This window comes from Loxodonta africana, chromosome 14 (assembly GCF_030014295.1).
Source record: "Loxodonta africana isolate mLoxAfr1 chromosome 14, mLoxAfr1.hap2, whole genome shotgun sequence".
Lineage (NCBI taxonomy): Eukaryota > Metazoa > Chordata > Mammalia > Proboscidea > Elephantidae > Loxodonta > Loxodonta africana.
In genome coordinates this window covers 69,947,399-69,963,371 of record NC_087355.1, presented here as the reverse complement: position 1 = coordinate 69,963,371, position 15,973 = coordinate 69,947,399, and the positions used below count along the sequence as shown (strand labels likewise).

At 41.8% G+C, this 15,973-nt stretch overlaps 1 protein-coding gene across 1 annotated transcript in view; it reads right to left on the bottom strand.

The window, feature by feature from the left end:
* The window catches only part of DEPTOR (DEP domain containing MTOR interacting protein), a 142,872-nt gene that overhangs the window by 98,456 nt on the left and 28,443 nt on the right, over positions 1-15,973 (bottom strand). Inside the window, exons 2-3 of the mRNA XM_003408166.4 lie at positions 3,180-3,358; positions 1,991-2,114 (exon numbers count right to left, since the gene is read on the bottom strand). Coding sequence (XP_003408214.3) covers positions 1,991-2,114; positions 3,180-3,358 — 303 coding nt within the window. The remainder of the gene's footprint in view (positions 1-1,990; positions 2,115-3,179; positions 3,359-15,973) is intronic.

Here is a 15,973-nt window from a genome sequence, read left to right as displayed (position 1 = left end):
TTGGGATGTTCTTCCCCAGACATTCACAAGGCTTACTCTATTCAGTTCACTGCTCAAATGTCACTTCTGGGATATCTTCTCTGACCCCCCTATCTAAAATAAAATAGCTCACCACCCTCAGCAACTCTATTTTTCTTTCTAGCACTGGCAATCTGCTGTATTATTATATATTACACCTTCATGTGTTTATCTTTAGTGATAAAGAGAATGTAAGCTCCAGGAAGGCAGAGACTTTGTCTTTGGTTAATGGTGAGTTCCCAGGGCCTATAACTGTGACTGGCATGTGGTAAGAGCTCAATAAATACTTGTTGAATTAATGAAATGAATTAATTAATGGGATGATGGCAGAAAAGGGGCTTGGATGGTTCGGAGACACACAGTTCTGTGTGGCTGGCATGCGGGACGTGAGGGGAGAAGCAACAGGAAAAGGGGCTGGAATAAGTCTGTTTCCTAGAAGGTATGAACAACTTGCTTTAAATTTTCTTATTTTTATCTTGCCATCCTACCCAAACCATTGGCAATAACAATTCTTTAACCAACATTGTCAATTATTGCTAATACCTGTTCCCATACTGTGGTTACTTAGGTCCCAAGAGATAAAACGTAGCTTGAGAAGAGTGTTACATAATCCCTCGGCTTCCTTCAGAAATAATGATCTATGTTTTTGAGCAACATAGAATCTTTTAAGTTTGAAGGGACCATAATGGTAATTTAAATACCTAATACCTGCTAGAATTTTACAAAAGGAATTAAGAAGGTAAAAGGGAACAGCAACAAAAGACACTCAAATATACAAATGGCTGTTTATGGAGTCCTTCCATGGGAATTCATGGGAGTCAGGGAAATGAGTGATTTTCTGTACTTCAGTATAGAAAGCAAGTGATAGGAGAACTAGCACATAGGAGAATGCTAAGTGGTGAACTCCAGAAAGGCATTAGAACAGAACTGGAGCAGACAGAGCACAGAACACAGGAGGGGCAGAATTAAGGGTGGTCATCAATTTCGTGTTCATATCTGGAATGGCTGTCATTTGTGGGGTCCTCCTTCATACCAGAGATACAGAGCTAAATACTTAAAGACTTGATCTAGTTTATTCTTTTAATTCCCACGGCAGCACTAGGACGTAGATGCTCTTATTATTCCCATTTCACAGATGAGAACATAGAGGCTTACAAAGGAAAGTGTCAAGGTTAGAATTCAAACCCTGTGTGGCTCCTAAGCCTGAGCTCTTAGTCATCTGACCACCTGCTCCCACCTACCCACCCACCCCCATCATAGAGTAGGCTCTTTTCCGTGAATTACAAGTATTTTTTCAACTCCCTGAAGTTTGAAAAGTAGTTAGGGTTAGGGAAGGGGTGTCATAGCTCCTGCACTCCCTTCTCTAATGGTTGCCTAGGAAAAAAAACAAAAACAAGGAAGGTAGTACAGGAAAGGGACCACAGGAGCAGATCAGTTCAGAGATCTACCACATGGGGATTCAAGATCAACCAATCAAATACTCCTGATATTCATCTCCTCAAAGGGCTGAAAGATTATTCCTCTTAGACATCCTGCTATCTGAAGGTCTCTCACTACTCATCTCTTGACCTGACCCTGAACTTCCCCTGTACTTGACGCTGCTCCTCCAGCCATTTACAAGATCAAACCTCCAAGTTATACAACCACTGTATTTAAAGAGGGAAAGGGCAACCACACTGGCAAACATTAAGCTCCATCCCTTTGTTTTTACTTCTGGAGTCTTGTTAAATTGGCTTAAACATAGACAATATTATTTAAATAGATTCTTTATTAAGAATCTTATGAAATCAACTTAATTTCTGGCGAAGAGAAAAGCAAATAAGTGATAGAGTTTTCTCATATTAAAAGGAACAGTTATGTAATCAGCCCACATGGAACAAGCCAGGCTGAAATAAACATGATCAAAGACTGAAATAGCCCTGCTTCTCTCTACAAGTCAAGATTACAGTGGGGGATTTCACGGGGGACATACTTCTCATATAGCCTCTGTCCTCTCATGAAGGCCTTCACTTCATTGTCCAGTGGGAAGGTGCCATCATCCTTTCGAAAGCGGTAGAAGAGTTTGACATCCTTGAATTCCTTATGCTCATCACATACTGAAACACAACAGAGCAGTAAATGAGGGAAAAAAAAAATCACTCTTAATTAGTCAAGTGAAATAAGATGCTAACAAAGAACTGCTTCACTACCTAACTTTTCAAGCCCGTAAATACCTTAATGTAAATACGTTAATATATGTAAAATATTTAATATAATACCTGGTAGAGAACAAATGTTCAGTATTGTTAACTAAGTTAACTATCATCATCATTATTATTAAGAGTGTCACAAAATTCATCATTCATTCCATAATTCTCCTTGAGCATAGTACCAGGACAGGCATGAGTCTCAAAACATTTACAATTTACTGATATAAAGAGAAATGTCAACGTGCAATTACAATACAGGGTGATAAAGTTATGAAAGAGGTAGGGGGAGACTGCAGTGGGAACACAAAGTGAAGTACCTCGCCCAGCTTTAGGGAATGAAAGTTCCCATGAAGAGTCTGCATGTAAGTGGAGACTGGAAGGATGAGTACAAGTTGGGCAAAAATTGGAAAAAAGAACATTCAAGCTCAAGGCAACAATACATGCGCAAAGGCCTAGGCTGGGGTTCGAGATTTCAAGGAGACATATTCTTGAATATTAGCTGAACCACTGCAAGTAACAGCAAAAACTTTGAAACTGCCTAAATGTCTATCAGTTTGGATAATAGATACATGTATCCATTAGAATGGATAAATATATGACAGCACACTCATACATGGAATAATATACACAGTGAAAATGAAGAAACTGGAGATACTATCAACGCGGATGACTCTCACAAACAGCATGTTGATCAAGTAGCAAAAGAACAGACACGCATCTCAATGAAGAATGTAAAGCAGTATGATATATTGCACGGAGATGCATACACAGAAAGTAAATGTAAGAAGAGCTACATAAAAATAAGCACAAATAACTCTTGGAGGAAAAATAGGAATGTGGTTGGGTTGAAGTACAAGCGAGACAAACTAAAGTAAAATGTTCTATTTTTTAAGTGGGTAGGTCATGGCAGAAAAAGAATATTTAGTCTTTCATTTCCCCTCAAGTCACCTTGACTGTAGCCATCTCACTCACCGTGATGAATAATGCCCCGGTCTGCTAATTTCTGCATGAGTTTAATTGCCGTCTCTCTGTCAGAAGCTTCCTTGTGTTCAATCAGCCAGTCAATCAGTTCTTTTGCTACAAAGCAGTTTGGGTAGGTTTTGAGATGATGCCTTCTATCTTTAATCACTTTTTCTTCATGTAGCCTGAGCCTGGAAAGAAAATTTAGCAATAGCTTTAGCAATTTTCATGATAACACAAACTATTAAATGAATCACAGAGTAGGACCAAAATGGAAATTCAAAATGCATCAGGGTGCCATTAAAATATCTTCTTGGCAGTTGGTCACTTCCATACCATCAAAGCCCAAAGACCCCACAGAGTCATTCTACCCTCAGATCTAGAGGTGATACCTGCAAATGTGGGGGAGTAACAACAACAGCAAACTCAGAGCTTTCCTGCTACCCAAGAGGATGCGAAAAGCTCTCCTACCCCGTTACTCAGCCTCACTCCCTTTCCCTTCTACCTCCACCAGTGCAGTTACTGCTTCAAACATCCAACAAACAAAAACTCTAGAAGCTTGTTGAAACAAGGCTCAGTGAGAAGGCCAAAAGAACAAGGTTTTATCCAATCAGGGTGACCATAATTAGGTAAGCCAAGCTGAATGTCTCCTCTAAGATTTAAGCTAGAGCTGAAGTTTTCAAACTCTATTTGTGCCATGCAACAATTTCTTCAAATAAAAATTTACCCAGAAGTCAGTGTGTAAAGCAGAAATTTGGATAAGGGTGTCAAGTCCACAGTATTCCCTGGTTTTCCCACTTAGTTCTCCTACATACCCACTCCATATCCCCCAGACTACCTACATGGAGAAATCCTGGTGGCATAGTGGTTAAGAGCTAGGGCTGCTAACCAAAAGGTCGGCAGTTCAAATCCAACAGGTGCTCCTTGCAAACTGTATGGGGCAGTTCTACTCTGTCCTATAGGTTCACTATGAGTCGGAATTGGGTACCTACATGGAATTCTTGGAACAAAGGCTAAAAAAAAACAGGACTAGAAGGCATCACCACTACTTGTCTGTCAGCTTGTTGTACTGTGGTAGGTTGCATATTGTTATGAAGCTGGAAACTATGCCACTGGTATTTCAAATACCAGCAGGGTCATCCATGATGGACAGGTTTCAGGGGAGCTTCCAGGCTAAGACAGACTAGGAGGAAAGGTTTGGCAATCTACTTTTAAAAATTAGCCAAGGAAAACCTTATGGATCACAACAGAATACTGTCCAATATGGGGTTGCAAAATGTGCCCTCTAGGTTGGAAGGCACTCAAAATGCAGTGATCCCAACAATAGACTGAAGCATACCAACCATCATGCGGATGACCAGAACTGGGCAACTGTTTCATTCTATTATATATGAGGTCTTTATGAGTGGGACCCAAATCAACAGCAACTAACAACAACAACCGAAGACACGGAAGAAATTATCCAATCTGGAGTAAGAAGGAAATGGGGTAGGCCAGCACAGAGAAGCTGGGGGCAAGAGAAAGAGCCCCTGAAGGTACACCTGAAAAATGGCAAGAGACACCAGTGTCTGGAGCTGCCCCAGATTCTTGGAGTTTTCTGGTTCCTCATTCAAGCCATGGGCATCTGTCTTAGCCATCTAGTGCTGCTAGAACAGAAATACCACAAGTGTATGACTTTAACAAAGAGAAATTTATTCTGGCATAGTCTAGTAGGCTACAAGTCCAAATTCAAGGCATCAGCTCCAGGGCAAGGCCATCTCTCTCTGTTGGCTCTGGAGGAAGGTCCTTGTCATTAATCTTCCCTTGGTCTAGGAGCTTCTTTGCATAGGAACCTCCAGTCCAAAGGACACAGTCTACTCCTGGCACTGCTTTCTTGGTGGTATGAGGTCTCCTACTCTCTGCTCACTTTCCTTTCCTTTTATCTCTTGTAAGGTAAGAGGTGGTACCAGGCCACACCCCAGGGAAACTCCCTAATCTTGCTTCATTAACCACAGGCAGAGATTAGGATTTACAACACATACGAAAATTATATCAATCACAAAATGGAGGACAACCACACAATACTGGGAATCATGGTCTAACCAAGTTGACATATATTTTGGGGGGACACAATTCAGACCATTACAGGCATCCATACAATAACACTACCAATCCCCTCTAGAGGCTGAGTAGACCTCCATTCCCTGGAACCAAAAGAATCTCACTACCCAAGGCTCTAAGACCTTCCACTCTGACCCCAGACCTCATCCCAAGCCTCCTCTCCTCTTTCTCCACCTCCCAACCACAAGCATGTCCGCCTTGCACTCTGGATACACCTGACTCTTCTCCATTGCCTGAACATGCCAACCGCGTTCTATGGATCTGATTGAGACACAGGCTCCTCTGCTTAGAAAGCTTTCTCCTTTTGCCTTCAATGATTATAAAAATTCTACTTGTCTGTCAAGGACCACTTTAAATGACACCTCCATTTAAAATTTTCCTAGCCTTTCAAAGTCAAAAAATATCCTTTTCTCCTGTGTTCTCCCACAATATATCAGTGCCATTCATAAAACATTTATTCCACTGTATGACATCGAGATGAGGTCAGTGATACTAAAGAAGAACTGCTTATTTGCTGTGGCGATTCTAGTGCCCAGCACATAGTAGGTGCAAGATCCTCACTGATGTGAAAATCAATTAGTGCATACACTATGCATTCAGCATTGTGAGAGGCAAGGGGTAAATACAGAAAAATACCCATTCCAAACTAATCCACACTGACCACCGGCAAGAATGGCCATCTCTATTTTAGCCACATTTTCAGTCCCACTGGCTAAAGAATTTAAATGTAAAAGCCACCTTCCCATCAGTCATCTCAGGCAGCTGGTTCAAAGGCTTTAGATTCAAGGTGATTCTGTAATGTTCTATTCCTGTCCAGCTAACCAGCTGCTGAAATTGCATCAGACAATTTCCTCTTCCAGCCCTAGGAGAACAAACACCACTTAGTTGCAGGGTGTTAATAATGCATACAAAATCACTATCCAACTGATAAGAAATGTGGAAACTGTTTTTCAGAAAAAAAAAAAAAAAAGCCTGCAGAGAACTGCAGCAGGCTGTGGGACTCCGGGAACAAAGGAGAGATAGAAACTACATATTCTCATTTAAAAACAGCGTCATAAATCTCAGCCAAGCACACATTTTAATTAAAAAACACAGCAAGCCAAAGCGTGGGGCTGACGGTATAAGCCTTGTGATTTCGGCAATGGTGCTGACATTGATGTGCTTTAGACCAGAGCTATTGTCCTGTCCAGATGTGCTGCAACAGCCAATGTATGTTCTTGGGGATCAGGCAGCCCACACAAAGCTACTCTAATCACCTACCTTTGAAATGATGAGAATAAAGGAACAAATGAAATCTAACACACTGCATTTCCTTTTAATGTTTGCATTTTATATTTAAACTTTTAATAATCAAAATAATATATGCTGATGGCAGGGAAAAAGTTTAAGTAGGTATAAAATGAAAATTAAAAATCTCCTTCCTAAGTTCAGCTGAATTGACAATTATTGAAGTTGGGTAACTGGCAATGAACTGATAATTGTTAAAGCTAGGAGATAGGTGAATGGAAGTTTGATACACTATTCTACATACTTCGGTGTATGTCTGAAATTTTCCCCAACTCCCACTCTCCAAAAACAAATAAACAAAAAAACCTGTTGCCATAGAATCATTTCTGACTCATAGCAATCCTACAGGACAGAGCAGAAATGCCTCAGAGGGTATCCAAGGAGCGGCTGGTGGATTTGAACTGCCGACCTTTTGGTAACCACCGCACCACCAGGAACCCATTATTAACAGACGGTACTGGGTTATGTACATGTGCAGAAACATTTCACATACATACATTTGTGGTTTTTTTTTTTTTTTACATGAAATAGGATGAACATACACATTTTATTTAATTTTGCTTCAAGAAGATGTTTGAATTCTCCTAGCCTGCTAAGAACAACAGAATAAATACAGACATTATATAAAGTATAGACCTGGTTAATGTAAACAGAATGTATGGGATTTTGGTGAGCCAGAAAGAGTTGCTCTCAGACGACACACACACACACACACACACACACACACACACACGGTAGAAGGCTGTAGGAATCACCAGCTGGTGATGATGTCAAATGCCCCACTAGCAAGGCTCCTTTTCAGGAGGGTTGTAAGCCACAGCTCTGTGAATCATGACAAAGTCAGAGTCATAAGTTCTATACAGAGTCCTTCCAGGGCTCATGTCGAGTCAGTAACAAGTCCCATGTATGCTGTGTGTCTTGGCACAATGAACTGAGATGTAAACACACCCAGGAAGGAAGTGTGTTTAATTCCAAGTCCCACATATCAAGCACTATCTTTGACATCATGATAGAGTACTAGCAGAAATAAACAGTAATGTCTTACATCTGAACAGAGACACACATTTATCAGAGCTGACCTAACAACATTCCTGAGAATCAGGAAGGCACTGTCATAGTCATTTGACAGATAAGGAAGCCAGCTTGGACAAATTGAAGTAACTTATTCAACTCATATTTTTATTAAGGAGTAGAGCAAGACCTGAACCCAGCTGTTCTGACTTCTACATTTAGAGAGCTTTCCACGCCATCAAATCTTTGCAAAATGGCAGAAGCACCTAAACCCACTCAGTGCCGTTGAGTTGATTCTGACTCATAGCTACCCTACAGGACAGAGTAGAACTGCCCGATAGAGTTTCCAAGGAGCGCCTGGCGGATTCGAACTGCCGGCCTCTTGGTTAGCAGCCGTAGCACTTAACCAGTATGCCACCAGGATTCTACCTTCTGTTTATTTTATGCTCACATAGGCTACAAAAGAGAAAATATTCAAGTTATACTAAAGTGCCACCGTAAGGATAAGAATGTATGCAATGTACACGGGACACCCATCACCTGTCTGTCAGTTTGTCATACTGTGGTGGCTTGCGTGTTGCTATGGTGCTGGAGGATATGCCACCAGTATTTCAAATATGAGCAGGGTCATCCATGGTGGACAGGTTTCAGTGTAGCTTCCATACTAAGACGAGGATAGTAGACTAGCGATCTACTTTTGAAAATTAGCCAAGGAAAACCTTATGGATCACAACAGAACATTTTCTCACTCGGTTGCTTTGGGCCTGTCATCAGAAGGGATCAAAGAAGACATCACGTTTGAAGCAGAGGCCCAGCAAAGACGAGGGAGACCCTTGGTTGAGAGAGACTGGCACAATAGCTGCAATGATGGACTTGAACATGTTGCTGATTGTGAGGACGACATGAGACAGGGCAACATTTCGTTCCATTGTACATAAGGTCAATGTCAGCTAGATAGCCGCTAACAACATATATCATGCAGACACTGCACCCAATATAAATACAGAAGCGGCTAACACGTTGTCCTCAGGTTGCATTGAGCCAACATTGTGTGATTAAAGTGACACTACTGGGGCCAGGAAACAGGCCTGGTGAGAGTGCACACCATCCCTGAGAATCAGCATCAGTTCACGTGGGACATACGTACAACACACACTTTTTAATGATGTGTGCACAAAAACTGATGCAGCTCTTTTAAATCTCTGATCTCATCCTTGAGATAAGAGGTAAATACAGGGTCAGGATGAGAAGGTCCCTAAGTCAGCCTTGTTTATGGTGTCAGACCTGAGATTGTCACTTAATTCTTCTTGCACATGGGCTCTTTCCTAAGAAGTCTCCCATTTTGAAGAACAAAGAGTGACAGCATCAGTGTCTATCAGTATCTCTAGCCCTGATCTATTCCTTTCATGAGTCAGAAGAACCGTGTCCTTCTCCTTTCCAAGCACATTTTCAAGAAGCTCCAAGATCTTTTTTCAAACGGGTCATTCATTATTTGTTTACACACCACACCCCCCCAGGAATATCACCAACCCTTTAACTGTCATTTTACAGGGGAAGAAACAAGCCCAGAAGGGTTCAGTGAAAGAACTTGAGGAGGACACTAAGAGTCAGAGGACCAGGAATGGTTACTGCATCCACTGGTCCTTGTGGTCTTGATGAAGCAGTGGGCAGCACTCTCCCTGCCCAGAGGTGCTTCTGATCTTGAGCTCCTGTCACTGTTAGGCACCTCTGTAATGACAGGATACAGGTCTTGTCTCCATTCCACAAACATAGTGGTTTGCTCTTCATTTAGAACAATGGTTCTCAAACTGGACCATACATTGTGGCCCTCCCTTCAGCCCTGCCCCTCAAGACCTGACAGGGGCCAACATACGGTGCTATTCAAGGGGCAGCAAGTGGGGAGAAGAAAAGAAATTATAACCTCCAGGTAGGACTAAGAATCAATCCTATTATCTCAGCTGCATTAGTTAACAATGTAACTTCCCGCCCTCCTCATTCACTCACCCATAGCACAGCTGTGCAGCGAGACCACCAGGGTTCAAGCCCAAGTTCCATCATTATTTACTGTGTAACTTTGGACAAAGCATTCAACTATCTCATTTTCTCATCTCTAAGGTGGGAATAATCAAGTATGTCTCTTAAGGTTATTGTGAGGATTAACTAAGAGACTAAAGTGCTTAACACATAATAAGCATCAGTGGTCACTGTTGTAATAGTTATTTAATTATATATTTCATTGTCTGGTTCTGCCAGAAGCCACTAAAAATGTATTTCAGTTACTTTTTAAAACAAATGCCGTCCTCCTAGCCACTGTTTTTTGGCGAGGATGCAGGAATTTGCACTATATTTGCTTAATTGTGTGTGTGGGGGGGGGGACAGTAAGGGGGTGAATCAAGGAACAGTTAGGTGGACTGGCAACTACTGAGGAGCCCTGGTGATACAGTAGTTAAAGCACTCAGCTGCTAACCAAAAGGTCGGCAGTTCAAACCTACCAGCCCCTCCAAAGGAGAACGATGTGGCAATCTGCTTCTGTAAAGATTTACAGCCTTAGAAACCCCATACAGCAGTTCTACTCTGTCCTACAGGGTCACTACGAGTCAGAGTCAACTAAATGGCAGTGGGTTTGGTTTTTGGGTTTTGGGCAACTACAGGAGATCTGGCTGTTATCTTTTGTAAAAGGATTACAAAAACATCCCTGTGGATGGAATAGCAGTTAAAGGTAGAGAGAACTCAAGGGGCAAGTGAGCTCTCAGTCACTCTCTGAAATCACTGAGTCTTTGCTTCCAGTGAGGTTTGCTAGAACCACTCTCACCCCTTCTGGAAGTCAACTGACCTCATAACTAAAACCACAGAATTGTTTTAACTAGAAAGAAGTTATCTAGTTTAACTGGAAAGAAGCTATCTATTTCAAGCTCACCCCAACATCACCATTTTACAGATGGGAAAACTGAGACGTAGAGAAGCTAAGAGACTTGCCAGAGTTCCCTCAACTGGGACTTAAGCCTTGGGCTCCTGACTCTCCATTGTGACGCTGGCTGGGAACAGAAGCTGCTAATCTAGCATTGATCCAGGAGAGGCCCCTGAGGAGAGAGAGCTGGCCTAGCTTCTGTCTGCAATAGTGTTGGCAAGCCACTTCTGTTAACACCCAGAAAAACCAAACTCACTCCAGAGAAAGACACAGCATTCAAACCAAATATTTAGTGTGGGAAATTTCTTCCCTGAGGAGAAAATACTAAAGACAATCTCAGGCCAATTTTAGACAAAGAAAAAAATATATAGAAAGATTTAATAGAAAGCTACCATTAAAAAACTAAAATATTGTCCAATATCTCTCCTCCAGTGAAATATGAAAAACTCACGTCTAGGATCTGCAGGCTGAAGCAGAGACGAAAGTTAAAGGAGGTGAGAAAAGTGTCTCAGAAACCGTAGCCTCCGCCTGAATCACCTGGAGGTATTCTTAATGCAAGGATGTCCGGGTCCCACCAGCAAAGCTGCTAACTTAGTAGTTCTGGGACAGGCACAGTCATTTGCATTTCTAACAAGTCCCCAGGTGATGCTGATGTTGCTGCTGCCTGGGTTACTATTAAACAGAGACAACACCGGATAGGGAATATAGTCAATTCCCAGGGACAACTTCACCTGGCCCTTTAATGTTACGCAAATTTGCCCTCACTTAGAAATGGCTGAACCAACCCCTACTCACACAAATTCTTCTCCACAATCACCTTCGCTTGCTGCACAGGCAGCTTTTACATCACTGAGGAGGCTTCGAGCCTCTTCTTGCACTAAAGTCAGGCTAAATAATAATTACATGCCCCTGTTTCCAACTTACCTACAAATTCGACTTAAGGGCAGACTCAGGAAGGGGACTGACTGCCTATAAAAAAAGATGATAGAGGGGCACTGAGGAGGGTAGAGCAGACCATAACCTTGAATGCTGGTGGGCAGACCTGTGCGGGGCAGGGCTGGGTAAAGGTGAGACATAATCTCCCCATCCTGCATGCTTCCAGGCACTGGGGCACCCTCCTCAGGGAAGCAGGAATCCAGAGGCCTCAGGCCACACCACACAAAAAAGCAATAAAAAGCGAAGAAGTAAACTAACTGCAGGGCCAGCTTTGCTCATCCTGTGAATTTTAGGGATCCTCCCTCCTTTAAAGAAGCCCTGGTGGTACAGTGGTTAAGCACTTGTCTGCTAACCAAAAGGTCGGCAGTTCAAACCCACCAGCCACTCCTGCTTGCTGAGGCTTGTTCTTCCTTGAGCAGGTGCAAGGCCTTCTATTCAAATAGGAAGGCACAAAAGGTTTTTAAGAAGGCCCCTGGCTGAGGGACAAGTGACAAGCTCACTCATTAAAATGTAATCAGTTAATCGGCAAGTATAAATGATGGTTTTAAATCTGTTCCCAATTTGATGAGGTAGGGAAGTTTAGGGCAGGCGGGCGTACCTGATTAAGAGGGAGGAAGGGAAGGAGTTTGTCCGGAGGGATAGATGCACATCAGGGAAGCTGGGGTGCAGCTTGGCTGGAATCAACAGAAACCAGGTACCCCCACGTTGTAGCATGTGCAGTTCCTATCAAGGTAATGTGGCCTGGGGTTAGAGACCGGACATCAGTGTCCTGAACCAGAAAAGGAAGAAGCTGGCTAGATTTATCTCTAAAATCACTTCAACTCTAACTTTTCTGTTTTTATGGACACCCTGATGAGCTTCCAGGGTAAATCCTCACAAGACCAAAATAAAACAAGCTGTTTTGGGCACATTTTGTACTGAAAAGATCTACCGCAAACCACAAGGCCAGGGAGCACAGAACAGCAAATTTCATTTCCTTTGGTTTTCCAAACAAGGATGAACATATTAAAGCAAATCTTGTGCTAAGCATGCAGTACAAACAGTCTAGGGTTACAATCATCTATTTTCAGCTCACAGGACAGATGCTGAAGCTGCCAACGTGCCTCAGGCTTTGGGTGTTCAGGTCTATAACATAAGAACAGGGATAAGGTTTCTCTGAGCTTAAAAATATTCCAGGAGTCTTCAAGAGTATTATCAGGAAAAAAAAAAATCACTTCAGGGAATTCTACTGCAGATGGTTCTTGGCCCACTCGTTGAGAGACTTGGACTTGGTTATAGCTTACTCCGACCTTTCACTCAGGAGCTGAGTGCAAATTGTTTGCCCCTCCCAGGGACCTTGATCAGTGACTTAACCCACCTAAAGAAACGCAGTGCTAACTCTCCAGACAGGGATTGGACTGGACTATAAGGCAGATAATGATACTGATGAGGAGTGAGCTTCTTGGTTCAAGTAGACACATGAGACTATGTGGGCAACTTGGTTCAAGCAGACACATTAGGCTATGTGGGCAACTCCTGTCTGGTGGCAAGATGAGAAGGGAAAGGGGGACAGAAGCTGGTTGAATGGACATGGGGAATACATGGTAGAGGAGAGGAGTGTGCTGACAGCAGCTAGGAGTACACAGCAAGCTGTGTATAACTGTATGAGAGACTGACTTAATTTGTAAACTTTCACTTAAAGCACAATAACTAAATAATTTTTTTTAAAAAAAAAGGAAGGGGGATATGCTCCTCACCACAGTCTTGTTGTTTGTATGACCAGCAATACTTAACAAAAGTCCTGCCCTGAAGAAGTTGTCATGGATTGAATTATGTCCCCCCCCCCCCGACCCCAAAATATCTGTCAACTTGGCTAGGCCACGATCGCCAGTATTATATAATTGTCCACCATTTTGTTGTGATTATCCCACTTGTTATAAATCCTGCCTCCATGATGTTAATGAGGCAGGACTCAATCTACAAGATTAGGTTGTGTCTTAAACCAAAGTAGAGAGACATGGGAATCTCACACCACCAATAAAGCAATGCCAGGAACATAGTGTGTTGTTTGGACCCAAGGTTCCTATACTGAGAAGCTCCTTGACCAGAGAAAGACTGATGACGAGGCCTTCCTCCAGAGCCAACAGAGAGAGACAGCCATCCCCTGGAGTTGGTGTCCTGAATTTGGACTTCCAGCCTCCCAAACCATGAGAGAATAAATTTCTCTTTGTTAAAGCCAAAAAAGAAAGAAAGGCAATGCTAACAGAAGAACATTAGAAAATGAAGTGTAGAGAGAGGAGAGGCGAGGGTCTACGTTCAGCACTACGGGAAGAAGAGACAAGCTTCTGATTCACGTTGTGGCTTCCCCAGGACCTTCATATTGGGAAAGACAGGGAATTTGACCATTTTGATCACAAAAAAGTGACTACCCCTGTGACAAATAAAGAACTAAGTCTTATACAGCCAAAAAAAAAAAAAAAAGGTAAAAGCCTGAAATCGAAAGATTTGGACTCTAAGCATTGAACTAACATTGTAATTGTTAATTCTGATTCTCCGGTTCTAAATGAATGCTGTGAGGTCTTGTGTGCCTTGCCATGACTACCTTGCAATAAACTAAAGGAGTTTACGCTTGGTAAAAAAAAAAAAAAAGTCAACAGGAGAACGGCAATGATGGAAAACACAGCTGCTGGTGAGGTTGTGAAGAAACTGGAACTCTCATCCATTGCTGATGGGAATGTGAAACTGTACAACCACTGTGGAAAAGAGTTTGGAGGCTCATCAAAAAGTTGAAAATAGAGCTACCCTATGACCCAGCAATCCCAATCCTAGGCGTATACGTACCCAGAAGAAGTGAAAGCAGGAACGCAAACAGAAACTTGTATGCCAAGGTTCACTGCAGCATTTTTCATAACAGCCAATGGTGGAAACAATCTAAATGTCCATCAACAGATGAATGGATAAGCAAAATGCGGTATATACGTACAAAGGAACGTTACTCAGCCATAAAGAGAAATCAAGTCCTGATGCACGCCACAACATGGATGAACCTTGAAAACATTATGCTGAGTGAAATAAGTCAGTCACAAAAGCACAAATACTGTTTATGATCTCACTTACATGAAACAGGCAATTATATAGAAACCAAAGATTATTAGTGGTTACCAGGGGTGGAAGTGAGGAGGGGAAGGGCAGTTTTTGTTTAGGGGACACTGAGTTTATGTTAACAGTGGTAGAATAATTTGGAAGAGGATAGTGACAATGGTTCCACAACATGAAGAATGTCATCAAAGTCAATGAATTATACATGTAGACATTGTTGAATTGGTGCATGTTTTGCTCCATACGTTTTGACAACAGAAAAACAAATTTTTGATGTTAATCAAGAACATCTATAGCTACAGTGGAGGCTACTTTGAGTTATCATCCAATATACATATATTGAGCACCAACTGTATACCAGGCATACCTTAAACAGCTGTTCATGATGGGCTACTCATGACTAATCATGCAACTGAAACAGGTGTTTTTGTTTTGTTTTTTCCAAATGAAAATGTATTCTATATGTGTAGAGTTTTTCAGGGGTACATAATAAAATGTTATTTCATATATCTGATACCACTCTCAGGAAAACCTTCACTCAATCAACTGTTAGAGACACAGCCATCAAAAAACAACTGCTGGTGACTTATTTATATATTTACAGGTTTATATTTTTCCTTTCGTAACATAACAGTTAGTTACTCAGACCCTTGCAAGTAATCAATACACTTACAGCCAAATTTTCAGACTACATGTGTACCAGTGTAGTCACCGAATACAATACACTTAGTATATGTCTATTCATATTTAACATATATACCTTTGGTGGGTATAATCTTGTATATCTGGACCTCCCCCTATCGGGATGCCCAGGTCACTCAAATGGTTTGAGGACTGCAGGAAAGGAAGAGAGGCCAGCCAAAGCAGAGGCCAAGCATCACACAGAGGCAGAGTCACCTTCAGCAGCCAAGAAGGAATTACAGCAAATGTAGGAGTAAGACTCTAAGTGGAAACTCCAGAGTATCCAGTTCTCTATATATCTGAGTCCTGATGAGGTTCTACATAATAATAAACCCACATTACAGGTGCTTAGCACAATAAAGCTTATAAATTACTTCCACAGGCTTTATCTCATTTGCTTTTGTATACAACATTGACAGTTAATTTGGGGGAGATAATTAACTCCTCTCTACAGATGAAGAGAAGGAGGTTTATACTGGTGACTAGAATTGGTTACTAACAGTTTACAAGTGGCAAAGCCACTCATAGAACCTGGAACTTAAGATTTTTTCACTTACCAAGATGGCATTTTTGCAAGAACATATGCCATTAATAAGAATATTTCTGCAGGGTTGTAAAAGGTTACATCAATGGTTTATCTGTAATGTTATTTTGCATATGTATGTTTTCCCTGAGTCCTCCATTAGCTCTATAAGTTCCTTAAAGACTGTCTTGTTATGTTTTTTATAACTCCCTGTTTTGCTATGGTGGATGAGCAAGTATTCAAACACTGCTGATGATTATATAAAGAATCTGAAAACTTACC